This window comes from Gopherus flavomarginatus, chromosome 24 (assembly GCF_025201925.1).
Source record: "Gopherus flavomarginatus isolate rGopFla2 chromosome 24, rGopFla2.mat.asm, whole genome shotgun sequence".
NCBI lineage: Eukaryota > Metazoa > Chordata > Testudines > Testudinidae > Gopherus > Gopherus flavomarginatus.
This window is the reverse complement of record NC_066640.1, coordinates 7,040,300-7,067,663: the sequence shown is the minus strand read 5'-3', so window position 1 is coordinate 7,067,663 and position 27,364 is coordinate 7,040,300. Positions and strand designations below refer to the sequence as shown.

Sequence of the window (27,364 nt, the reverse complement as noted above, 5' to 3'; positions counted from 1 at the left end):
CCTGAGCCATTGGGCCCCACTAAAGATGCCATGGTGGGACAGGGCTTACCAGCCATCCTGATGGCACTAGAGACGGTAACCAGGGCAACAGCCTAGCACATGCCAGTTCGTATGCACTGCTGAGACTACACTCGAGATCTTCCAGGCCCGAAATACAGCTTCTAGAGCCGAGGTGGGCAAACTACGGCCTGCGGGACCCTCCTGCCCGGCCCCCGAGCTCCTGGCCCGGAAGGCTCACCCCTGGCCCCTCCCCACTATTCCCCCTCTCCTGCAGCCTCAGCGTGCCCCGCTGCCGGCGCAATGCTCTGGGCGGCGGGGCTGCGAGCTCCTGGGGCAGCGCAGCTGCAGAGCCCGCCCTGACCCAGTCTCTGTGCTGCACAGTGTCGGCGTGGCCCGGCTCCCTCCCGGGACAGGGAGCGGGGGGGTTGGATAGAGGGCAGGGGAGTTCGGGGTGGTGGTCACGGGGCGGGGGTGTGGATAGAGGTCAGGGCGGTCGGAGGGAGGGGAACGGGGGAGTTTAATGGGGGCAGGGGTCCTGGGGGGCAGTCAGGAAGGAGGGGGGATTGGATGGGGCGGTGGGGGGCAGCCAGGGGTGGGGGCTCCTGGGGCGGTCAGGAGACAGGGAGCAGCGGTGGGTGGGTGAGGCAGCAGTCCTGGGGGGGCCATCAGAGGGCGAGAAGCGGGGAGGGGTAGGGGACAGGGGCCGGGCCACGCCTGGCTGTTTGGGGAGGCACAGCTTCCCCTAACCGGCCCTCCATACAATTTCTGAAACCCGATGCGGCCCTCAGGCCAAAAAGTTTGCCACCCCTGTTCTAGAGCCTGTGCTAAAGGAATGGCAAGTGAGCAGCTGGCTGTTGTAGTCGCAGAGGATGGTCACTAGAGGGAGACACCATCTCTCTCTCTCACACACACACAAAGCCCGTGTGTTACACTAAGGCCCACGGTTAAGTTTTTCGTAGTTACACACTTGTTGTTATTAATATGCTCTTTCCCACGATGCTTTGGGGCAGGGTGGATGGTCCCACACCGGTGAGAAATGCAGGGGAGACTCGTTCCCCTTCAGGCTGGAAATCTCACGAGCACAGCCCAGACAAGCAGGCAGTGCAGGGGACTCCGTGGACAGAGGCAAGTTTGGGTGGTGCCTTTCCACAGGTGTGATGGGCTCACAAGTGTCCTAGCCAGGCAGGCCCCATTAGAGGAGGACGTAAAATCCCAGCCTGCCCTTAGCCAGGATCATTCCCCGGTGACGTGGATGCACCAGCAACTCGTTTCTGATGGACTGGAAAGATATGGGGAGCCCCGGTCTGTTCGACAGCAGGGCAGGCTCTGGTCCAGGATGCTGCTCTCCTGGAAGCAGCACCAGGGAGCCAGCCAGAGGGGTCCCTTACCTGGTCTGGCATCAGCGCAGGCCCTGTTAGCGAATGCTGCTCCCCCAGAACTGCAGGGAAACCCCAGCTTAAGGGAGCTCCCTTCCAGGGGACCTCAGTGCAGGCTCTGGAATCTGCCGTGGCCAAGCTCCCGTGGCAGAGCTGCAGGTGACCTGCCAGGTGATGTTTACATTCCCCTCCCTTCCTCTCCCCTCGCTGTAATGGCTGCCAATCGCGTGAGAAAAGCAACGAGGCCGCGTCTAGCTGGAAAGCCGAGCGAGATAGTTGATTTTGAACCCCCAGCCGAACATGCTGGCTCCGAGGGACGTGCCAAGGAGCCAGGGCCAGCGCCGGGGCGTGGAGTTTGTGTCGAGTTATGTTGCTGAACAGAGGCAGAGCTGCAGCGAGATAGGGGACATCTACGCCACACCCAAACACCCCACCGGCCCCGAAACAGCTCCCTCATCGTGCCCTGTAAACCTCGCTAGGCACCGCGGCTTTGCCCGCCAATGCCACCTCTGGGGAACGGGACAAGCTTTTCTCAGGGGTTAGCTACCGAGTGTCGAGAATACTTCCCACTACTGCCCCTCAGGCTGGCACCTGAAACCCTCCCAGCATCGCCCTCTAAGGGAAGATCTGCCAGGCAGTTCTTGCCCACCCAGCACCCGCAGAGAGGGGCGCCTTGGCACTGAACGGGCATGTAACTGAGATTTCACTGGTGGTCCATTGTGACTCTCCCTGTCCCCCAGCATCACCCCTGGGCTGCAGACCCTGCTGTCTTCTCACCCAAGTAGTTGAGAGAGAGATTCAGCTCCCGGATATCAATGTGCACAGAGCCCTTGGGGATCCAGATCACCTCCCTGTAACCTGGAAGACAAGCCCAGGACGTGGGGTTAGCAGGGAAACCTAGCCAGGCTGGGATCAGAGAGACTTCAGGGGGCAGCCTGGGGGTGGGAGACCACCTGAGCCCAGCACAACTTGGGTGGGGAGGAGGAGTCCTGAACCCCACCAAGGGAAATCAAGTGAAAGACCCCAGTATAGCCCAGAGGCATATCCAAACCCTAGTGCAGGGAGCCCATGGGCATATTCAACCCCCACCTCAGGGACCCCACAGGTGTATCTGATGATCCCTCCCATTCCGGGGAGCCCATGGGTGTACCCGACATCCCCCACCCTGGGGAGCCCACAGGTGTACCCGAACCCCGCCACCCCACCCAAGGGAGCCCATGGGTGTATCCAAACCCCCCATCTCCTGAGATAAAGGCACTGAACCAGAAGTAAATGAGCGGGGGGTAAATCAAGCCTCGCCATGTCCCAACTGGGCCGGACGCTCCTTACCCCCCTCGGGCAGGGACTGGTTGAAAATGCCTTCGATGGTCTCGCAGGTACTCCCGTCTCCCCCACACATGCGGCACTTGTCCTCCTTCAAGTCAGAGCCGAGGACGCGGTCACAGCCCACGTGCTGGAGGGAAAGAGCAGGGGGGATTATCTGTTTGCAGGGGGCACTGGCCTCCAACTGACCAGACCTCCAGACGGCCATTCTGGTATCACATGTGGGGGGTTCAAACTTTCCCTTTGCCTCCATTTTACTCCTGCCCCCTACCCCTCACAGCCATGGGGGCTCAGCACGACTCCCCTGTCTTTCTGCCACCCCTGGGGGCTGGCAAGAGAAAGGGGCGTGAGCATGGGGCCCAAGGATGAAATCTGCCTCTCCCCATCTGCGCCCCGAGCGCCCAGGGTGAAGGGCTGAGTGTGTGTGTGTGGGGATACCCTGATGGAATCCACCCTCCCTCCCGGGGGCAGGATTCAGCGTGTCCTCTCCACAACCTGCGTGAAGGCTCCTGGCACGTGGAGCTTCGGGAGCTCCCACTCCAGGCCAGGCCATTTGGGTACGAGGGGTGCCCCCTTACCCCCTGCACAGCCTTGCCACAGGCCTCGTGCTGGCCCTCCATGGCTGGCTGGATTCACCCTCCCCAAAGGAAATGCCCCAGATCTCTATGGTCCTACAACGGCTAATGCCAGCCCCAGGCTAGCGATGGGGCTACTCCAAGGTTCAGGGTGGAGGAGCCCCTGTCATGTGCCGGTGTTGGCCTGGCTATCTGAAGGGCTTGGGTCTGCAACACCTGGCTGGAAATCTCACAAGAAGAGGCTCCATGGTCCTTCCTGCCTCCAGCCAGGCTGGGCCCTTCGCCCTTGCTGGGTCCTGGACCTCCCACTGCGGGCGCAGGGTCAGGCCAGCGTGTCTCCAGGCCCTGATACTGAACCCTCATCTGCTGGAGGCAGAACGTGCAGCTGCCCCGAGGGAGGATGAGGAAGAGGGAGAAGGCGACATTTTCAAAGGGAGAAAGGAGGAGATGCCATGTGCTTATAATTAGCAGCCCCTGTGTGATGGGCTGATTCCTGACAAGCTTCCACCGTGCTCTGGGGTCCTTCACAGCACAGGCCCCAGCAGCTGGAAGGGACAAGCTGGGCCTACCACCAGCTTCCCAGAGATTCCTGCTCACGTAGCAATGCCCCCTCAGATCCGGGAGGTACTCTCAGGCCCCTTCAGGTCCTTCAGACCTTCCCCAGAGCTCTTGAAGGCTTTGCTTGTCTTCTCAGGGCAGAGTGCAACGCTACTGACGTGGGGGAGGCCTCAGACCCTGAGTCTCTCCCATGGTAATGCTAAGCACTCACAGTACCCTCCTGGGTAGGGTACCTCAGGCCTATTGCCCGCACTCTGCAGATGGGGAAACCAAGGCACGAGAGGTGGGCTGACTTGCTCTAGGTCACAAAGAGTCAGCAGCAGAGCTGGGACCTCGGCCTCATGCTGAGTCCATGAGACCCCGGGCAAGTGGGAGAATAGCTGGTTGTGCTCTTTCACTGCTCTGCCATAAGGAGGCAGCTGCTCTCCCCACCCACAGCCAAGGCACACGAGAGGGGTCTGCAGAGTGCAGGAGAGGGTCTGAGTGCATACAGGGGAGCCCTCGCCTCATCCCAGCTCCCCCTCCAGCACCCCCTGACCTCAGCACGTACCTTGCACTCCCCATTGACACAGATGTCATTGGAGTCCTGCCGGCAGGGTGTCCCGTCCACCACGGCTGCTGCCCGCTCCGTGTAGAAGTTGAAGCCCTCGGCCAGGCAGTTGAGAGAACAGGATTTAACGCCCCCTGCAAGAGAAAAGGAGGCAGTTCCACCTGCTCCAGCACAGTGACAGCCAGAGAAGCGATGGCGAGGGCCCTACCAAATTCACGGTCCATTTCAGTCAATGTCATGGTTGTAAGGTTTTAAAAAATGGTAAATTTCATGATTTCAGCTATTTAAATCTGAAAGGTCAGTGTTGTAACTGCAGGGGTCCTGACTCAAAAAGGAGTTGGGGGGAAGACTGCAAGATTATTGTAGGGGGGCTGCGGTACTGCTCCCCTTACTTCTGCACTGCTGCTGGCTGGGTGCCACCTTCAGAGCTGGGCACCCGGCAAACAACCGCCATTCTCTGGCTGCCCAGCTCTGAAGGCAGCACACAAGTAAGGGTGGCAATACCGCAACCCCCCTAAATAACCTTGTCACTCCCTGCAACTCTCTTTTGGCTCAGGACCCCCAATTTGCGAAGTGCTGGTCTCCCCTGGGAAATCCGTATAGCGTAGGGTAAAAGCACACAGTAGACCAGATTTCATAGTGGGAGACCAGATTTTCACAGTCTGTGACGCGTTTTTCATGGTGGTGAATTTGGTGAGGGCCCTAGTGATGGAGCTTCCCCCCTCAGCCATCTTCCTCGCGCCCTCCAGTCTGTGCCTGGCCTAGGCTGCTCCGAGGGGTCAGGAGGCCCTACTGCCAGGCAGCAGGTTCAGAGAAGCGTCACAGCTGCTCACTAACTACCCTGTGGGGCTTGAGGACAGAGCCAGCCCCCTGAGGGCGCCGTCTGCAGCTCGCCTTCTGGAAGCAGCCACTCCGACCCATGCAGCCCTCCGGCCTGACAGGGTCTTCTTCCTCTGGGCTTGTCCTGCACTGAGCCCCAGCTCCCAGGGAGCCAAGGCTCACCCCTTCTCCCTTCAGAGTGCACACCTCTGTGACATACCCACCGGGGAGCCCCAAGAGCACCCCCGCTGCATTGCTGTTTGTGTTACGGAAGTGCCCTGAGACCCCAGATCCCATTGCGCTAGGTGCTGTACAGCTGCTCAGCGAGAGACAGCCCCTGCCCCAAGAAGCCTGTAAGCTAAATAGAGCAGTCAAAGGGTGGGAGGTGCAGAGACTTACCCCCCACAGCCAGTCATAGGCAGAGCCAGGAATAGCCCCCAGCTAAACCCCTGGCCACTGGACCAACCTGCCTACTCACAGGTGGGTCTGACGTACACCTCGGGGCTCAGAGGTGCTACTCCCCAGCATGCCCCACTGTAGGTCAAGCGCCAGAGAAAGGTGCGGGCAGAGGGAGAGGTCCAGGTTCGAGACGCAGCCTTTCAGCCTGCTGAGAGCTTGGTGGGGGAGTAAACTCCTAATCTGCCCATGCCACCTGCAGGCATCTCAGCACAGACTCACCCCCAAGCTGGGTTAGCTCCACCTTTGGCCAGCACAGGCCAGAGCTGAGCTGGAGGGCTGAATTCACACCCTGTGACCCCTGCCTGCCAGGCTTCGCCTTCCTAGGTTAGGTGGGCCTGAAACCTTCACAGGATGGGAGCCATGGAGCCAGAGGGAGAAGAAGGAAAGGGAGATGGAGGGGGAGGTCAAAGGCAGAGCACAGAGAAGGGGTGATGCTAACCATTTTAGTTCTCTAACGCTGACCCCCTGACCTGCTCCCTGCCCCTGGAGGAGGCTGCACAGTCATGAGACCACCACCCAGTTCCATCCTCTTCAGCTACAGGTGCAGAAGGCAGGGTAAGGATATTGGGCCATTCGCAATGGGGGAAAAGCATCTTGAATGTGCTGCTTAGAAGGGAGGAGAAAGGGAATCCCAGGGGAAGCGAATCCCACACTGCGGGGAGGGGATCCCTTCCTAGCTCACTCCCTTCAGGCCCCAGGGTGGAGGTCTTTAACTGCCCCCGGGGCATGAGCCCAGCCAGCCATGAGTGTGAAGTTCCTGGAGCAGCCCTCGTCTGTAGGGCAGGGGGCAGGGAAGGTGGGGGTAGTTAAGAAGAACAAGACGGGGCAGGGGAAAGAGCAAAGCAAAGGGAAACAATGCAAGGCAGGTAAGCTTGATATTCATCCCCATGGTGAACCATCAGCATTTCTGAGCCCAACCTAGCTCTCATGGAAGTCACTGGCAAAACTCCTATGGGCCAGCAGAGGGAGCAGGACTGGGCCTGAAGCAGAAACTATATCGTGTGTCATCTGACAAGATCTCAACCTTCAGGGGCCGGCTGACCATGTGCAGGTGACTGGAAGGTTGTACGCTGTCTCCTACTGACTGGTGCATTATGATTTCTCCTGCACCTTCTTCCGCAGCATTGGGAGTAAGCAGGGCCGTGGCAGGAGAGCTGAGAGATTTTCCATGGGATTCAATTCTGGAAGAAATTGTGGCAGAAGAACTTTCATCCAGAGAACAAATTCTGAGCCAAGCGGCAAGGTTAGACCAGATGAACTGGCAGAACCCAGGACTGGCTGGACCAGTGGCCTCACTCCTCTGGTAAGGCAGGGAGCCAGGACTACATGAGTGATCTGAAACAGCCGAGCAGGAAGTGGGAGATCAGTGAGAAGGACGAGCAAGTCCGATCTGTTTTGGAAGAAGGCTGCATATGGGACTAGACTGATGGCAGAAGCAGATTCCTAGTGTTCGAGGACGAAAAGAAGAGGCGCATAATGACTAGAAAATAATTTTCCTCTCCCCCTCCCCGACTGGACCTGTGCTTGAAGTGTTCACTCAGTATTGCAGTATCCTAAGGGAGGTCAGCAACATGGAGGAGACTCGGGCAGAGAGGCATCCCCTGGGGCTGGGACCCTGGCAGCTTCCTCGTGGTACCAGCGATGCTCATGAGCTGTTTGCTGGAGCTCTGAACCACTTAGCTTAGTGAGAACCTCAGCAACTGAAACCTGCAAGTCGTTATTGAACATCAAAGGGGCAGATGGAGGGAAGAGGCAGCCCAGCTGTGTCTGGGAGCCTGCAAGTTCAGTGAAAGCAGATGGAGGGGGAAGGAAGAGGGAAGTCAGACAGGGGGACGTTAGAGGGGAGTTCAGCTAGCTCCAGGCAAAGCAGTTGAGAATGACGACTGGGCTAGGCACTTGGTGAAGGGGGTTGCATTATCCCTGACTCTCTGAGAGCCAAGGACTATCACCTACCGAAACTCTTTTGCTTTGATCTCCCCTCTACCCTTGAAAGATGTTGAAAAATGCTGGACTGACAGTGCTACAGTCAAATCACAGGCCAGGGACAGCATGGGCAGGAGCCATACATGCTTCTCCTTCCTGCTCAGCACAATGTGTCTCGATGCTGGCTTGGGGGATCCTTTTGAAAGGAGAGAGACTCCACGGCCCATTGAATCCTCAGCTTCCTGCCTGAACTCACCAAGAGTCACACCGACCCCCATCCACTGGGCACTCCACTGAGGTCACCAACTCATTTCAAAGAGGCCACCAAGCAGCCGTCAGCTGGGCAAGGCCTTTAGGTGGCTACGCCCCTTGGGTTGATTTGAACTTGTGACTTGAAGGTCAGAGGCTCAACGTCCCACCCTCTAGCCCTTGAGACAGCTGGGCCTCTGCTGCTAGTTTAATTCTCTTGGCTGCAACATCCCAAAGCTCCTGTGTCCGAGAGTTTCTTCCCCGAGAGACATCAGTGTCCAAGACAAGTTTGCATCCCGTTACTCGACATATTTTAGTGTCAGCAGGTGGCGGCTTCCCACGAGGACAGGGACTAGTGATTTGGGCTAATTCAATGGCTCAGTGGCTGCCCAGAACGGACGTGGCCTCAGGAGCACCTTTGACTGGCCTTGACTGAATTTATTTGATACCTTTGTTTGTCTTACTCTTCTCACTTCCAAACAAAACCACCCCAACCCTTGCAGCTTCTTCTCTGCCTGAACCTCATTCTCCTTCCATCCCCAAAGCCTCCCACCAGTTCTGCCTCTGGGACGGCTTCTTTACAATGAGATGTCCCATGCTGCCTGCCCTATCAAGGGGAGGAGAAGTCACTGATCTGCAGAATGATGTTGTATCTCGAATAATATATCCAGATCCTGGGCTTTTCCGCCTGCCCTGCTGTGTCTGGAGCACACCTATCATTGAACTGCACAGTGATACTGAGGGGCTCTTGTGAATTGTCACCTATCAGTTTGTCCAAGCAGGTTAATTGTCCCTGGTGCTCTCTAGGTTAAATCCTGTCCGCCATCTTGCTTCAGAGCTGGTCATTTTCAGAGGTGTCAATCCTGTCCCCCCGAGCATCACCTCCTAGTGACAGACACAAAGTCAACCCTGCCTGTGGATCCTTCAGCCCCAGACAGAGCCACTCACTTTCCTGTTGTATCCACATCTTGAAGGGAGTCTCTCTTTTCTTCCATCATTTGAGCATAAGACTGAATATGCAACAAGGTGGGACCGAGAACCAGCCAAAGACTCAGCGGTCTCATTTCAGGACTTGCAAATGTTTCTTTAAACTGCTCCACATACGCAACCCCCTTCCTTCCTTGTGTCAGTCTCCCCTGCAGGAGAAGTGAGACCAAATGTAGAACCCTCCCTCCCCCCCTGTAAAGCAGCTAAATCATGACACAGCCTTGCTTCCTCCCCCTTCCCTGTCTCCTTCTCCATTTCAGCAGCTGTGGGGTCCTCCCACTCTTTCCTATAATACTCTCCTATTGCTGCTGTCCTATGTTCAGCCTACAGCAGCAACCGGCCCAAAGCGTAACCATCACAGGCTCACAAAAGCAGCCAACACGGAAAACGGGAGTGAAAAACATACTATGCCAAAGAGGGAAAAAAGGGATCAGGGATTGGTGGCATGACGACCAAATTCCTTCCTTTGCCCCGGCTTTGTTGCAGCACCTACAGGAATGGTGCAGGGCGTAAGAACTCGGGCGAGAGGGAGGGAAAAGCTGGCAGGTATGAATCCTGTTCTGGGGGGAGGCTCTGGCGTTTCCTCCTTGGCTTCTCCACATTACAGCCCAGGAGGATGTTGTTTTTTTTCTTTTGCTTAAATCCTTCAGAATTCAACCTTCTTTCCAAGTGAAATCAGCAAATAGAGAAAGCGAGCGAGAGAGACCTCCAGCTGAGGCCAGCACAGTCTGGCTCCTAGCAGGTCAATCTGGGGTAAAGTCCCTTTAGGCTAACTTGCCGATGGAACACCAGCATCCTGTGTCATGTCTTGGCGGTGGCTATGTGCACAGGGATGCCAGCTAGCAGGCAGGCAATCTGGCTGAACAGGCTAGTCCACTCAGGTGACTATGAAATCCCAGGCCTCCCGGCCTTGTGCTAAATGTCCATGGCTTATTTACTTTTTCTGATGGGAAAGTATAACTGGAAACCATTTGTTTTGATCTACTGTGTCATAACTGGTTAGGTAAATTAACAACCCATTTGCCCAGCTCAATGGGCAAGATGCCCCAATAGAAGGGAGCAAGCCAGCTTGGGACACTGCATGGGAGAGAAGGGGAGATCTGCTCACCGGGGTGAATTCTCCGGGATAAAATGGAACAGAAGATCCTACAGTGGTTGTCTCTGCCCTTTTCCTGGCTGCTTGTACCAGCCACCCCCTATGGTTATATGCAAATACCAAGCAGCTAGTGTCAAGTTGTGCCACATCCCAAGAAGTTTGTCTTGTAGATAAGGACAAGGAGTCAAGACAAGGGCAAAGTCATTACCTATATGTGTCTCCCCTCCTGCCCTTGGCCTGTCCTGTCTGTTTAGATGATGAGTTCCCTGGGGCAGGGGCTGTCTCCCACTCTATGTCTGGGCAGCTCCTGGCACATGGGGCCTTGATTTCATTGGAAGCCACTGATACACGCAGAACAACATTTCACCATGGGACCATGATGCCTCCGCATGGCTATGATGCATCCCCCTTTATGCCTCACGCCCTGGTTCCCTATGGCTTGGGCTCCAGTTTGGAGGGGTCACCACCCTTACAAACCGACAGGCTGGAATGAAGTTGCTTGGTTGGAGGGAGCTGGCGGGGGAGGAGCAGATCTGCTTTGCTGAGAGGAAGCACATCTCGGGCACCTCCCGCAGCCCGCTCCCTGCCAAAGCCCAGGATGGCCCAGGGTCTGAGAAATCTCTCTGTGAGCAGATGATGGTTTATTGGCACCTTCCCCTGGCCAGCTGTTTGGTGGGGGATTTGAGAAAGGCTTGCAGCTGGGAGAGCTTTTCTTTAAACAAAAAAAAAAAAAAGGATTTTAAGTGAAATGGAGAGAGAAACCACCTCCTCCTCCCACGTGGTTTTCTGCCTCATTCACTCAGGGCCTCATCCAGAGCCTACTGAGGTCCCTGGGAGTCTTTCCGCTGGCTCCAATGGATCAGCCCCTATGCACGCTGCTCGGCGAAGGCTTCCCAAGCTGTATTTGTCCAAAGAAACTCATGGCAAACAGGCTGCGCTCCTGCAAATCGGTGGCAGCGCTGGCCAGTAGCCCTGTGCAGCCTCCAAGAGAACTAAACAAACAGGTCATGAAGCAAAGCCACTCGGGTCCTTTCTAAGCCAGAAAACAGGGAGCTCGTTGCCGCCTTCTTGCTATTGGCATTAGCCACGTGCATCCTGATGGTCCCCCTTCACACATGGTCCCTCCTTGGCGACTCTGCCCCAGCCCGGGCCATGGAGCACAAAGACTTGTCCCTTCTCTCTCAATGCCCATTTATAGTATTGCAACTCTGGTTTCGGTTCATGCAGTACAGACACGAGGCAGAAGAGCTAGCCGTCCAGCTGGGCACAAACAAGCCACCGCTAAACGGCGAATGGCTCTGCAGCTGGGACCCAATTTGGATCTCCCCGGCAGTGGTGTAAACCCTATTGGCGGAGTTATTCCGGATTGACGGATCTGGTTCTGGTGGTGGTTTATGTATTTGGTTCCTCAGCGGATGGAAGATTTAAAGAAAAGAAAATATGCGAGCTGTTGTGCAAATGAACTGGTCCCCGATGGCTAGGTTGTGGGCTGCTGCCAAGCTACACGCTGCTGTGATCATGTAAACAGCGGGGCCAAGCCATGATTGTATTTGGCTGGGAAACGACTGAGCACAGCAAGAAGAGGTGCCAGCTAGGAAATAGGTGGCAATGGCCCAGCACGGCTCTGTAGATACCATCATCCAGATGAGAGGTGAAATGGAAGTTCACAGTATGTGAGGAGCCTTAATTCTGGTGTCCTGGCCAAACTCCAACTTGAGGTACGGCAATGGGCCAAATTCTCCCGTTTCTGACATGCCAGGCCATTCCACTGCAGCGAACTCTGCATTCGCTTACACCAGTCGAACCAGTGTCAGGGTCCCTGAGGGCAGAGTTTAGCCTTCAGAGTCCAATGGGATCGCAAAGAGAGGCAGTGCTGGGTCTGCCCCATTCCGTTTAACTGATTCCCACCTGCTGCCTCCCTGAGCTCCTGTGACACTCCTCACTTCCTGTCCCAATGCTGAAGAGTGCTGTCTCACTCCACCCCGGCCTTTCTGTGGGGGATCAAAGGGTCTCGGTCCATCCCTGACACACCTCACAGGCTCTCTCAGTCTTTGCAAAGGGTTTGGAGATCCTCCGAGGACAGTGCAAATGAATGAAATAACAGCGATACTAACAACCAACGGGGCGTAGCTGGGTGGAACAAAGCAGCTGGATTGCATGGGGCCTATTAGCCCTTTGCCATCTCTGTCTTCTGTGCTTTGTCCTGACCTGCCTGACTCTTGCTGGCGGCTGGACCAGGCTTTCACCATTACACTTCAGAGAGGCAGGTTTCCCCACCCTGTGTGTAAAAGCAGGTGCTGTCTGGGGATGTGGGCAGGGGAACCCAAGCGGCTGCAATTTGTCGCTGCTGCTCTCCGAGGTTTCCGATGCTGCGGTTTCTCTTTCCCTTGGCACGGGATGCTGTGGAATAGGGGTGTTGGCTTAGCAGGGCTCCCAGGCCATTCAGTAAGGAATGGAGGAGGGAGTTCTGCCCCCGTGTGTGTGTGTGTGGGGGGCAGGGGGGAGTGGCCCAGTTCCAGATTCTTAAAGTCCATTTTTTTGGGGGGGCCTTTGTGAACATGCTTAATGGGAGAACAGCCAGGGACCAAATCTGTGACCCCAGGGGCCTCGCTGGCAGCTTGCTGGGAACCTAACTGGCTTGTGAATTTCAGAGAGACACATTTCTAAAAAGCAAAATTGAAACCCAGTTCTGAATTCTCCACATGATTGAGGGGCTTTGGATCTGGCTCGTCTCAACTAAAGGCACTTCACTGTGTTACCTGGGATATTTACTTGCACTTGTATCTTTCTGGCTAGATCAGTCAAAAAACTTCCTAACAGTCAGAGTGGTTAAGCACTGGAATAAATTGCCAAGGTAGGTTGTGGAATCTCCGTCACTGGGGATTTTTAAGAGCAGGTTAGACAAACACCTGCCAGGGATGGTCTAGATAATAATTAGTCCTGCCTTGAGTGCAGGGGACTGGACTAGACAACCTCTCAAGGTCCCTTCCAGTTCTATGATTCTAGGAAATGGCTCGTGTGCTGCATTCACCAGCAAGGAAGTTTTGCTGATGATCGACTTTCTCCTGACTGCAGGGACAGGGGCTAGTCATACTGTAGGATCCCGTGAAGCTCCTTTAAGGATCGGGGCGCATTTTGGGCTTCCCCTATGTGGGAGCTGAGGGCCAGATTTTCATAAGCATTCAATGTCTGGCAGCACCCCTTGTTCTCAATGGAAGGGAGAGGGAGGGGGAATTGTTCTCAGTGGCCAGTGCTGGGTGACGGGCTCTTTTGAAAACCTGGTCCTGGCTCTGACTCCAGCTGAAGTGACCAGGCCCCGAGAAGAGCAGCATTGCCATGTCTTGGAGGAGTAATACCACTGCAGAGCGGCACGACCATGTCACATGGCCTGCGCTGGCTTGAGAAGCCACTGGCTTCGGGATTCATCGGGAGCCTTGCAAAGTGGTCCTGCTCTGAACGGTACTCTAGAAAATGGCACAGTGGGATCAGGCTCCATGTTAAGATTGCTCAGTTTATGAGAATGACTGGGGGGGAGGGTCACCTTTCTGTGCAGTGTGGTTCACCTGCTGGGATCATCTGGGTGTATCTCATCTAATCAGTTCCTTGCCATTTCAAAGGCATTGGGCACGGATGGCACTTTGATCTCTCCTGCTCTCTACCTGTGGCACAGACTCCAGCCACATGAGGACTGAAATAGTTTAGTGCAGTGGTCCCAAAGCTTTTCGTCTGGCGGGCGCCAGACGAAGGACCGTGGCGGCAATGGAGCACCTGCCGAAATGCCGCCGTGAAAAGTGAATAGGGTTACACAGGTGTCAAAGTGTATAAATGAGAGAAGAATCAGGCCCAACGTGATCTCGAGGATGGTAGATCTTTTGTTACCCTATTGTCTTCAAATTCAGCCCTCTCTTACCTTTTGACTTCATTGCGATTGCATGGGGTTAAGTGAGATTAGAATTTGGCCCCGCGTTTCGAATGGAGGTAACCACTTGTGCTGGCCATGCTGAGCCAGAAGAGAATCCAGCTCACTCTCCCCAAGCTGGGTTGGCTCTGCAGGATGAATAGGGCTGAAAGCTTATCTGTGTTGAGCTGTCATGGCTCTGAATACACCCCAGGGGTGGGTTTGCTGGGTAAGAAAGGGCCACTTTCCCAACCTCCTTTCTCGGGGCAGAACCATGCTGGTTTGCTGGCTTTCCAGTGAATGTTAGTGCTGTTATTCTGCACCAGCTCATAGACGGCTGGGAAACCAAAGAGACTGATGGGACATAAGCTCCTGAGCAACAAAGGATCATGGGTAAATAGTGTGAAAATTCCAAATGTTGAAAACTAGGCTGATCCACACAACATTCATCAGAAACACCAAGATGTGTGTTCTTTGGCTTTGTCCAAAGTCAATAAGAAAGAATGGCCATGGGTGCCTGCATTTACCCACAATGCTTTGCCGCAGAGGATGTGTTTTGTTCCCGCTGCCCGCCCGTCCCCCTCTTACCTCCCCCAGAAGGAATTAAAGAGCATAATAGCTTATGATGAGCAATCTCTCCTGTTTTCAGCAGACCCTGGTTCCCCACCCTGACCCCATGAGCTGCTCCCCGCTCTCTTGGCTCTGACGTTTGCCAAGAGCAAAATGAATAACTAAGCGAATAAAACAAAATAAACAAACAATTAAAGCCACATTCCAAGAGGTATCTGCTGACTGTTAAACTTGGACAGGCTGAGCTCAGCGCTTCTCGCTGGGTCTGTGTATCCTGCACTGCCAGGGTCTGGGCTCCAGGATCGTTATAAATCACCACCAGGAAAACATGCTGTACCGGCCCCAGGCAAAACCCAACCTCAACTCGCCAGTGACCTGGCAGCTGGCACCAGGCCTTCAGCTGACTGCTTCTATCTTCCCCGGAAACTGGCTCCCTCCCCCAGCTGAGCCATGGGGATGCTCTGTGCCTTTAAACTTTGCTAATAAAGACAGCTTTTGGGCCTGCTGGGTTGGCCCTAGGTGGGATCTTGCCCAGCATAGGACCTCCCTCCCTGTCCCACACAATGGCAGCCATGTTGGTGAAAATGTGGCATCCCGGTGCAATAACACACAGGACACCTTGATGACCCTTGCTGTGGGAGCCGGCCCAGATCTGAGAGCTGAAGCTGATTAACTCGGACAGGAGCCTTTCTGAGGGGGAATAAGGAGCCAGAGGCACTTGGAGCTGGCTTTACAGGTGCTGGGGACCAGATTTCCCCGCAGGGTGAGACAGCAGCTGCCAGAGGCTCTGTCTCAAGATGGCACCAGCTGAAGGAGCAGAGAGCACTATGAGAACTCAGGAAAGACTCCAGGACGGAGCAGAGTATGTCCCATGGGTGGGACTGAAGTCTGGGAGAGAGAAGAAGGGGACTGAATCCCTCTCTGCCCAGCAGCCAGACAGGAGGGAGCGGCTGGAGCACACCCCAGGCCAGGTGGTTGGGAGATAAGGAGAGAAGAACATCATCCCTGATGGATCCTTGGAAGCTCTGAGGGAACCGGTGCTGCCTCTGAAGCATTAGCAGATCAAAGGGTTTTGTGGTACGGGGTCTTGCTGCAACATGGGGTTAGGGGAGAAAATATCAGATGCAAATGGGATGGCCTGAGACAACCTCTCCCTCCTCCAAACAGACACATAGCAGGTTCCCCTCTGGGGTAGCACCATTGTCTTCAGCAGACTTGCTCCCACGCCTCCCAAAGGACACTCAGTAGCACTCGCTCTAAGCTAACCTGATCCTCAGGGATTTGACTGGCAGGGTGACCTCAGACCAGCCACCGATATTCCCATGCACAAAACAGCTGTGATAGTCTGGCTAGCGCCACTGTCCCCACTGACCTCTGGGGCCTTCATATGGGCCCAGTCAGCCTTTGCCTCTCAGTCCTCGGTTCCCCTTTCTTGCACTTTGGTGGTCAGGAGTCTCCTCTAAGAATACTGCCAACAGTCACCGTTCAACATGCTCCCTGTCATTGCAAACTAGACAGTGTTATCACAATGTACACAGTGCTCCCTAGCTATTCCCGAGGGAGATGGAATATCTGGCTAAAAGCTAGCCAGTAGCTGGGACACTAGGTTAGGATTTGGGGTACCTAGGTCCTATTCCCACTTCTGCTGGTGTGACCAGAGGCAAATCATTTCCCTTCTGCGTGCCTGGCTTTCCCCATCTGTGCAACAGACCCAATGATACTGACTTGTCTTTGCAAAGAGCTTTCAAGTTTGTGCATGAACAGGGTGCAAATGAGCTAAGTATTATTACTAATTATCATCAAGGCCAAAAGCAAAACCAGGATGTTTTTAAAGAGAGACAACTCCGCAGTGCTTTGCAGACATTAACTTATGATGTCTCCTGTCCTCCTCAGAGGAAGATGAGTTTTATCATCTTATTTTTCATATGGGGAAACTGAGGCAAGGAGCAGGGAAGCGCCTTACTCAAAGTCATAGAGAAAATCAGGATCAGAGAGGTGGACTGGAAGGCAGGAGGAAGGAGGGACAACTCAGTGGTTTGAGCATTGGCCTGCTAAACCCAGGGTTGCAAGTTCAAACCTTGAGGGGGCCATTTAGGGATCCACAGCAAAAATCTGTCTGGGGATTAGCCCTGCTTTGAGCAGGGGATTGGACTAGATAACCTCCTGAGGTCCCTTCTCACCCTGAGATTCTGTGAAGTGCAACCCACCAATGGTGCCCTGCACCAAGCCCCATAGTCAGACACCAGGCCATGTCTATCTTTCAGCTGGGACTGAGCAAGAGGTTCAGGCAAGTATTTCAACTGCATTTTCCACATGGAATCCCTCAGGGTCATTGTCTGACTTATTGCTTTGCCATTTTATTACATTTTTATTGATCCATCCCCTGCAGCCTCAGCACATCTGTTCCTGGTGCAGGGTCCCCCCGGGGAGGTAAGCTTATTTACACAGCTGCAAAGGAGTTCCCCAGTCGAGTTCATTAAGTACATGAAGGAGACACACTGTTCTTTCCATTATGAAAAGATTTCTGCCCCACAGATCTCCCCCTCCCACCTTCCCGTTAGCCATTCACTTCTACAAGACCCGTTAGAACTGCCCGAAGAGAAGAGGGGGCCCTGCTAGCAACCAGCTAGTTCAGAGGATAGATGCCGCTCTCTTCCCCAATTGGCTGGGCACAGACTAAAATGCCAGGTGCTGAAACGTGAAATCTGTGCGTGAGAGTGAGGCTAGGGACATTATGGGTAGAGCTGGGCAAAAAATTTTCAGTAAATAGTTTATCTGCTGAAAATTATAACTTCAGGTCAACTGAAACTGTTCATGAATTTTGGTAGAATAGTTTAGGCCAGAAAAAAAAGAAGAGGTGGGTAGGTGGGTGGAATTCTGATGAAGTCAAAACATTTCAATATTTTTCAAAAGAAAATGGTTCAACTTTTCATTTTGAAACAACATCACCTTTAGAAATGAAGTGAAATTTATCTTAAAATCTCCCCGGAGAGTAAAACACACCCATAAATGGAATATTTTGTTTTTTCATTCGACCCAAAACAAAAAATTGTTTGGTTTTACATTCTGACAAAAAAAGCAGAAAAACTGTCACTTGATCTGACTCAAAAATACTCCTCCCCCCAATTTTTTGGTTCGGCCACCAAACAAACAAAAAACAATTATTCATCTAGCCTAATTATGGGAGGATTTCACTTTTCCTCAATGCCATCAAGTGTTGGCCAATGCCAGAGGCTGGGTAGTGAACTAAATTGAGCAGTGGTTTCAGTCATAAGCAATTCCTGTTTTTGTCTCTGGTCTTCTTGTTTATACCACTCAGAGATTAAGGAACAATCAGATCCAAAGAAATAAACTAAACAGCTCCTCTCCGGTTGGATTTTAGTCTGCATACCTAGGAATTTAAAAAGCAGCTGCATAGAGTAACATGAACAAGAGCAGGAGAACTGCTGGGTGGTGTCATCACGCCAGCAGTCAGCTGCCGGAGGAGAACAAGACTTCAATCAGTGAAGTGTGTTTCTATTTGTCACGCAAGAGTCACTCTAAATGTGGATGCAGGCAGCTTCTCTAAAGGGACTGGGGTGCCACAGGAATGGGGGACCTATGAAAAGATAGATTTGTTGAAATTTGCCAATCTGCAAATTTGACAAAACTGCACATTTGATGAATTTGCTCCTGTTAATAAGACTCTGCTCCAATTCTGGCTGCCAGAGCCACTGCGGCCCAGAGATGCTCTGGTGAAGCAGTGAGAGGAACAGTGCCGGACAAGTCCTGTGCCACTCACCTCCTCGGTAAGTCTTCCAGGTGTAGTATTTCCCTCGGAAGGGGATGTTGTCGAACTCGGCGCACTGCAGCTCTCGGAAGTCATGGGAACCTGGAGGGCAGTCCTGCGGGGCACAGATTTAAGTGAGATCCGTGGCTTCCCTAGAGCCTAGCAGAGAGCCAGGGTGACCGTGCATAAGCCCTACAAGGAGAAACTGCTGTATCAGAGCAGAGCCATGGTCCATTTACATGGGCATCTTGCTTCCAACAATGGCCAACGATCAGCATGTCAAGGGGAATGCCAACAACCCCTGCCAGTGATGTCCCTGACCAACTGTAGCATGAGAGGGGCATCTTCTTTCTAAACCTAAGCACAGCATGAAGGCCAATGGCAACTGCCATTGGATCCCAACCCATGTGTCTGCAGATGAGACTCATGCTTGCAAGCATCCCATTCATTTGTGAATCACGTCAGGGGCCTGATACATCGCCAATTGAAGGCAATGGGAAGGCTCTCAATGACTAATGCAGGGGTTCTCAAACTGGGGGCCGCGGACCCTTGGCATTTCAAGGTTATTAGGTATTATGAAGGCAGCGCTGTCGCCAGCAGCAGTGCAGAAGTAAGGGTGGCAGTGGAGCGCTAAGTCTGCTGTGAAAAGTGATATCGGCAAAGTTTCTTCATGCCCCCAGTATTAAACAATAACCATTAAAAAAACCCTTTAATGCTTAAAACAATTCAATAAAAATATGTTTTAGTCTTAATTTAAAAGTGGTGAGAAAAGGTTCATTCATTAAAAATAGGGTAATAAATGTAGCATTTAAATAATGTTAAATATGAAAATGTGTTTTTAATTTATGGAGGGGTCACACTCAGAGGCTTGCTTTGTGAAAGGGGTCACCAATATAAAAGGTTAGAGAACCACTGGACTAATGCCATTAATGTCACTAGCAGCCTGCAAATGAATATAAAAGTCACAAAGGTTGGAGATACAGGCTGGGAGCTGAGAGCTGGCAGCAACAAAATCCCAGAATCATAGATGTTAGAGAGGGCAAAGGCTGTAGCCAGTGGCTCTCAACCTTTCCAGACAGGAGCCTGATTTGTCTTGGGTACCCTCAAGTTTCACCTCACTTTAAAACGACTTGCTCACACAATCACAAGGGTCACAGCACACTGTTGCTGAAAAAATGCCGACTTTCTCATCTCTACCCTAGAATTATAAAATAAATCAATTGGAATATAAATATTGTACTTACATTTCAGTGGATAGTATATAGAGTAGTACAAACAAGTCATTGTCTGTATGAAATTTTAGTTTGTACTGGCTTCGCTAGTGCTTTTAATGTAGCCTGTTGTAAACTAAGCAAGTATCTAGATGAGTTGATGTACTGCCTGGAAGAGCTCTGCCTACCCCCGGGGGTACTGGTACCCCTGATTGACAACCACTGTTCTAGGCATTCAGCCACTGTCCCTGGGACAGATGCAGGATTGCCCTCTACCAGACGCCTTCTAGTCTAGCTTTAGGTTAACTTTCCATTTGCCTCTTATGAGGCTTTCACCCCTTGCCTTGGGACACGGCTTCACTGTTTAATAGAAGATTTGGGGCAGGAACTTTTTGTTATGTTTGTCTTCAGCCCCTAGAACAGTGGGGCCGTGACCCCTGACCGGGGCTTGCCGGTGCTATTGCAACAAAGTCATCAGCATTATCTCAGAGTCAGAGAGTTCTCCTCAAATGCTCCTTTGTTAATTTCACCTCCTGGTTCCTTGTTCTTGACTCCAAGGACCCCACCAAATAGCTCCTTTCCCGTCCTGCAGGTATGTGTAAGCTGGTGCCGTGACATCTCATCACTTAGCCATGTCACTCTTTCAAGCTTCGGTCGCAACTGAATCCCTCTGATCGTTTCGTGGCTCTTTTCCGTACTGGCCCCAGCTTTTCACTGTATTTCTGGTTCTGTGGATGTCAACCCGGCACCCAGCATCCCCCGAGCCATGCAGAGGGGAATGACCATCTCCCTGCTTTGTGATGGAACCCTGCCCCCGATTGCTTTGGTCTGGGTTGTTGCTGTCTCCTGTTGCAGATCTGCATCAACCTTACTGTCCACCATCCCCCTAAGAGGCCTTTTGCTACTTACATCGGTGTTACACGACCGGTAGCGTTTCCGCTCGCCCAGGCAGTACTTCCCTCCAATGGTCGGCCTTCCAACAAAGAACAAGAGGGGAGAGAGAGGGCTAAGTGGGATGGATCATGCTGCTTGGGCACATGGCTGCTACGTTCCTCGCCAGCGGTGGCCGGGCGGGGCAGCAAGCCAGGGTACTCCTCGAGGCAAAGGGTTGCATTCAGCGGTGCGAGCAGTTCACCTACCGCGGGCTGTCGCAGTGGCGGATGGATGACGATACGCCTCCCCCGCACGTCCTGCTGCACTCCCCCCAGGAGGACCAGGCTCCCCAGGCACCGTCCACTCCCTCTGGCCGCGTCCCAAAGGGCACGCACTCCCTCTTGTAGCACCACTGGGGAAACACAGAGTGTCAGCGTCCAAGAGCACACGACCCCCTCACAGGCAGCTCTCTGCCCTGCGTCAGCCCAGGGGATGGCCGGGATGGAGCAAGGCGAGACCCATTTCGGGACACTAAGCACGGGGCCCAGTCCAGCTTGTGGAGGTGCAGGGATGGGTTTGACAGGGAGGTCTCCGAGGTACATTTTAGGGGGTGGCAGGGTGGGCTCTGCAATTTTGTCAGCTCTTTGGAAAGGGAAGAGAGGCCCTATTTCTGCTATTTCCAGAGCATGGGGGGGAGGGCAAAAGTGCAGGTTCTGGGGCCCAGATTGACCCTCCTGCCATGATCCACTACTGTTCGTGAACCTTTGGATTGGCAGCCCCAGGCTGCATCCAGCCTCTGAGACAGACAGTGGCCATGTATCCGTTCCCCATGCCCAGGGCTAGCTGGCCTGTTCACCTCAGCACTCACATATTCTGACCAGCAGCAGTGTAGGAAGGAAAGAAACCTGCCCAGCCATACGGGGCAAAGACGCTATCAGCGCCAACACCCCAGAGTTATGCCCTTCTTTTCTCTGAATCATGTCTCCCTCCCCGGCTTTTCCGCGTTCTGCCCATAGATGTGCCAAGGAGCAGCATGGGTAGCACGGTCTGGACCCTGGGGCCAATCCTGAGCAGCAGCAGCTCTTGGTACCAGACTCCCCACAGGAACGGATTCCCAGAGAGCAACTATGACAGTCCATTGGAAAATAACCACAGAGAGTCAAATCTGGATTACCCAGAAATCTCAGGGCTGCCATGACCCAGAGGGCTGGTAAATCAAGAGAGTAGGCAGGAGAAGTCTTTATGCACCACTTAGAACACAACCGCGGCTCTTTCCCCTTCAGCCTAATCTCTGATAGCCAAAACACCTTTGCTGTTTCCTACACCTTGATCCTTATTCCCCCACCAGCCCAAAGGGGAAAAGCCAGTGGAGATGCAAAGGCGCAGATCTAGCAAGGTGTTCAAGGTTGGGAGTTGGCCCAGCAAGCAAACCAGAGAGAGGGAGACATCCAAACTCTGGATTACCAGGAACTTTAGCTAACAGGGGTTCTGAAAAAGCAACATTCACTTGAAGCTTATATCAACCAAAGACCCTCAAAACACTTCATAACCATTAATACATTAAGCCTTACATTCCATCTTGTGAGGTTGATCGGTACCATCATCCCCATAATACAGATGGAGAAGCTGAGGCATACGGAGGTGAAGTGACTTGCCCAGGGATATATAGTCTAGGTCAGAGCTGAGAATAGAACCCAGGAGTTCTGGGTGCTCTAACTCCTAGACACATTGCCTCTCTTTAGAAAGCTGCCAATCACTGGTAGAAAAGGGTAAAAAAAAGAAGAAATTAATAGAAAAAAAATCATGGGTAGAAAATTTTCTCATGGCGTGTGGTGAGCCCTGACCAGCATGGATGCCCAGCTTCTAGATGCTGTTTAATACATTTCAATCTGATTTACAGCTGAGCTGAGCGGACTGTTCGCAAGGAACAACACGCTGGTCAATTTCTGCCTCTTTTTCTGCCTGAAACTCTCCAACGTATTAATGATTTGAAATAATTCTTGAATTTCTCTGCAACAAATTCCCCTCTATTGGAAAAACTCACATCCATTTCATTGTGAATGTTCAGGGCCTGATTCTCCATCATGTACAGCGTGCAAAGGGCACTTTAGTCATTAACAGCCAGCTTTAGTCACCCACGTCACCCTGGCTGCATGAGGTCTGCGGCAATGGAGAACCAGCCCTTCAGTAGTCAAGCTCTGAAATTCACGCTGGGTTGGCTAGTCACATGGTGTTGCGTCTTTTTCCCGACTGGGTGGCATGCAGCTAACCAACCCAGCGTGACTGACGACCATCAATTTCACAGACTGACGTTAGCACTCAGCGAATAGGCTTAACGTCTCCTCCCTTGAATATTGGCAGTGGAAATTCTGAGCGAACGCGGAGGGGGCATGGACGCTGCCAAATCACAACTCACTTTCCAAATAAATAGTCATGGCAACGAACGCAACCAAAACTGTCCATGCTTCAGCTGACCGGAAAAAGTGAAGGGTTAATAACACCAAGATTTATCTAGCCCTTTTCATCTGTAGATTTCAAAGTGCTTCACAAGCCATTATCCTTGCTTTACAGAAGGGGAAACTGAGGCATAGATAAGTGACTTGTCTGAGGCCACCCAGCAAGCCAGAGGTGGGAACAGAACCAGCGTCTCCTGAGTCTACCCATTACACCACAGGGCTTACCTGCAGCTGGATTTTGGGGCCTCATGGGGGGGGGGATAAAGTCTCTCACTTAAGCATAAAATGAACTGAAATTCAATGATGCTTCTTGGTAGATTCCAGCCTTAATCTCCCGGTCTACTCCCTCCACACTAGGATGCAAGAGGCAGGGGTGGGCACACAGTGCTTTCAAATCACTCACCAATGCAACAGTAATCATGCTAATCATCAGAAAATTGCTTCGACCACACATTGTCAACTCACGCTGGTGTCCTGGGTTTCCTTACCCCCTTTTCAATGGTATTGGTTTGGCATATGGTCCCCTCAGCAGCTGGTATGCTGTTGGTAATGCAGCGGTTGCTTTTGCTCAGACACCATAACTCGCTGCAGACTTCCTGGAAAGAGATGTGGTTGGTGATGGGGGAGGGGGGCAGGGGGGAAGGGGGGAGGCGGAAGAAAAAAGAAACAAACAGAGCCAAGATTAGGAATCACTTGTGCTAGCAGCAGCTAGGATTGCAGTAGCAGCACTTTGGTGTCTTTGAGAAGCTCCAGCTGGTCTGGGACATTCTAGTAATGGAAACATTTTCAGCGGGGAAAATAAAAAGACGGGATCATATCTGGAGAGGCGCTTAGCCCTCACAATGCATGCTGAGTTCAGCCCCTCTTGGGGTCTGGCCCGAGGATGCTTATGGTTCTTTGAACACCACTTATTGTCCATTCAGAGACATGGAAGCAGAGTTTTCAAAGATGGACACCTGTGTTGGAAGCACCAAAGAGGCACTAAGGCAACGAACTGTGCCTCCTGCACATCTGAACTCCATTTTTAACAGACGATGCCTCACAGAAAAAGTGTCTCCCAGGATTACCCGGTGAGTCCGATTCTAACCCAGTGTGTCCAGCCCTTCCCTTCTCCCAGTCCTTCCCTTCTGGGGTGATGCTCGCGGGAATGTCTCCTTCTGTGGGTCTCAGTTATGAATACGAGGGAACAGATCCTGGCCCCTCCTGTTAGCCTCTTGGTGCCAGGTGGATGGAGATCTGTGTTTACAGGGCAACTGGGAATCCCCAAGAGATGTCAAGCTGGTTTCGATGGTTTATGTCCCTTTTCTCCTGGCTCTCCCAAACCCCACAGGAAGTGCACTGGAGGGGGAGGGTCACAGCACTACCACTGTCCCCAGATGGTGTAACGGTCCTTAAGCGACTGTTTCAGCTGGAAGAATTTAGATCTGCCTTTAGGAGGCTCTCAGTTATGCCAGGTGCTGAACTGGTGCCAGGACTGGAGGAGAGGGAGGCTGGTTTAGAGTCTCCTTCTCTCTCATCAGGTCCTCCCCTGAGTGTATCTCGGCCCTAAAATTCCACTCCTCCTTCGAAGCAGCTCTCTATCCAAGTTCCAGGTTCTCAAGCCCAGTCCCACCAGGACCCCTCATGGGCTCCAGGCAAGCAAAGCTCCCCTCAGCTGGGCCTTTTCTCCCATCAGTCCATTTAAAACCAACCCAAAAGTCAGTTCCATCACAGAGACTCTGCAAATCCATCACAGATGCTCAATTGGAAAACGCAGAAGCCTCGGAACCTGCTCTGGCCCCCAATCTTCTAAATCCAGACTTCAGCACCTGCAAACCACAACGCAGCACCTGAGGAGGGTGGTTGAGTTGGTTGCCGGATCTCGGTGGTGGTCCTATAGTTATTAGACCAAGCGTATTTGAACTTTTCAGCATTACACAGAAAATGACTCCCTGGGGAGAGGGGGGGAGTTAATCTAGGTTTTTGGGTATTAAAAACAAAATGGTACTGTAGTTTGTTTTTTTATTATGGTAGAAACGCGGCCTGAGATGTGAGAACAGGAGCTAGCCTCAGCAGGGTAGGGATATCCGATATGCTAATGGCGAATGAAGGCTTTACGGAGTGGATTGCAAGACCTCTTAAAACACTGCCACCCACCAGCTGAGTTCTTTGCTCTAGCCACTACACGGCATGAACAGAGCGGCAGACCTGCTTAGCAGTGTCCCAGCATACAAGAAGGGGAACGAGGAAGCAGCACTTGCTGTGGCAGCATAGATTTGCTTTAGTGAGTCTCGCAGTCGCCAAGATGACCAGGTGCTGGAAGGAGGTTGGCAGCAGAGGAGTGAAGGCCGCTGGCTGATACAGAGGGAGGATCACATGGGATTCAGGATCTAGGGAAGGTTGCGGTTGGGCCTCCCCCAGAGATGCAGGGACAATGGGATTCGGAATCCAGTGCCATATGCACCAGAGTCAGGGTCTCTTCAGAGACCCGGGGCTTATAGTATTGAGGACCCAGTGGCACGCACATCACGCTCTCAGGCAGGCCTGGCTGCGATCCGAGTGGAGGCCTTAGCTCTATTCAGCCAAAGAAAGCTATAGCTCTTCAGCACCACAGGCCCAGTGCTTAGGGTTGATGAAACCTCCAGGAATGTGTCCGACCAAAGTTGGCAACTCTACCGGTGCTGCTGATAGAGAACGAGGCAAAACCCTCCCAATCTCTGGCCTCCCCCTCATTCTCAAAGCGGCAAGCGCTGACAGTGCCACGCTCACGCAGGTCACCAGTCTGCAGTCAGGTGACAGGCCATTAGTCACGCCTTCCTCTCTTCTCTGAGCGCTTCAGCAGGAAGTCCTTTGGCAGCACTCGGAACAGGAGCCGACACCCCATGACGATAAATGAATTGGTTCAGCAAGTGGGTGCCGAAGGGGGCAGGATGTGAACCTGACACTGTGGTGCTGCTCCCGCTGTTACTAGCGCTACCATTCGAGGGGACTAAGGATAAGGAAATACCATGGTATCCTGCAGTAATGACCCAACACCCTACAGAGGCGGGGCATCTCCAAAGGCTGTAAAGGAGTCCGGCACCCAATTCCCACTGAGGGTCAGTGGGATGCAGACAGGCACCTAACTCCCTTAGGCAAATCCCAGCCAATAACATAACTACTGCCCCTGATTAGAGGAAGGAGAAATCATCTCCACTTATTGCCTGTTCGCCTTGCAGAGCCAATACAGGGATAGGAGAGGGCGTCTGCTTCTTCTTCTGCATCAACAGAATTGCTTGATGAGCTTCTACAGATACATCTGGGCAGCCCATTGAAGGGCAGAGGCTCCACAGGCATCACTGGATATGTCTACACTGCACCCTAAGCCCAGGTTGACTCCAGTTTGATCCCAAGACCCCCTTTGGTTCTCACACCAATCAGTCTAACTTGGGTCACCCAGCACTTAAGACCTGGCTCCTAGGACCCTGCTAGGGAAATGGATCAGAGCCTGCGTTCCACTGTGACTTGGGTCCAAGCCCTGTCTTTTGCAATGTGGAAGCAGATTGAGCCACAAACCTGAGTTAAGTGGTCTGTGTGATGCAGGATGGACAGGTTAGCACAGCTGGGAGACCCAGGTTTACAATGCAGTGTAGACAGACAACAGAGGGCAGAACTGGAAGACAATCTTTCTGTAAAAAAAACAGAGGAGTCCTTGTGGCACCTTAAAGACTAACAAATTTATCTGGGCTAGAACCCACTTCATTAGATGCATGAAGTAAAAAATACAGGAGCGGGTATAAATACATGAAAGGATGGGGGTGCTTTCCCGAGTGTTAGGTCAGCCAAACGAGATAAATCAATTAACAGCAGGATACCAAGGGAGGAAAAATAACTTTTGAAGTGGCCCATTACAGACAGTTGACAAGAAGGTGATGAAATGGGTTCTAGCCCACCAAAGCTTATGCCCAAATAAATTTGTTAGTCTCTACGGTGACACAAGGAGTCCTCATTTTTTTTTGCTGATACAGACTAAGACGGCTACCATTGAAATCTGTCTACAGCATCTTGCTTTCTACACGATGCCTGTCAATAATGTAACTGAGCTCCCAGTGGGGCTGCAAATGTGTCATGTGAGGACATGAGTTTCCTTGCTGGTGATGAGGATCCAGAAGGAAAGAACACAGCTGCTCTCAGATCTCAGGCTTCAGGGCTGGCAAGGAGAACAGAAATCTTTTCACACCTGAATGGGGCACATTGGATCTAGACTCACAGAGAGATAAATAAACACGGCTCTGATGGACACAATTTGTTACATCCAAATAAATTTGTTAGTAGCTAAGGTGCCACAAGGACTCCTCGTTTTTTTTTTTTTTTTTTACCATTTCTACAGTCACTGTTCCGGGCGGAACGCGACCTGAATTCATTAAGGTGAATAAGACTGTGGAGGTCCTCGGGCATCTGTAGTCTTTGAGTCAATTACTCTAGAATACTGCAGGTATTTGTTTTTCTTTTTTCACTCAGGAAGCATCAACATAAGCTAAAAAGGAGCTGGGAAATGGGCGTGTGAACTTGGAAAACTTCCATTCCACTTTTGCAAGTACAGTAACAATCAGCAAAGCCTCCCTGCTAGTATCAACCCTTGTTCATGGATTCATTTTAAGGCCAGAAGGGGCTGTTAGATTATCTAGTTTGCTCTCCTGTACAACACAGATCA

At 52.5% G+C, this 27,364-nt stretch overlaps 1 protein-coding gene across 1 annotated transcript in view; it reads right to left on the bottom strand.

Moving 5' to 3' along the window:
* Positions 1 to 27,364, bottom strand: part of ADAMTS10 (ADAM metallopeptidase with thrombospondin type 1 motif 10) — a 101,885-nt gene that overhangs the window by 13,561 nt on the left and 60,960 nt on the right. The window contains exons 12-18 of the mRNA XM_050934449.1: positions 23,181 to 23,288; positions 20,503 to 20,648; positions 20,273 to 20,336; positions 18,165 to 18,267; positions 4,383 to 4,516; positions 2,706 to 2,829; positions 2,154 to 2,234 (exon numbers count right to left, since the gene is read on the bottom strand). Coding sequence (XP_050790406.1) covers positions 2,154 to 2,234; positions 2,706 to 2,829; positions 4,383 to 4,516; positions 18,165 to 18,267; positions 20,273 to 20,336; positions 20,503 to 20,648; positions 23,181 to 23,288 — 760 coding nt within the window. The remainder of the gene's footprint in view (positions 1 to 2,153; positions 2,235 to 2,705; positions 2,830 to 4,382; positions 4,517 to 18,164; positions 18,268 to 20,272; positions 20,337 to 20,502; positions 20,649 to 23,180; positions 23,289 to 27,364) is intronic.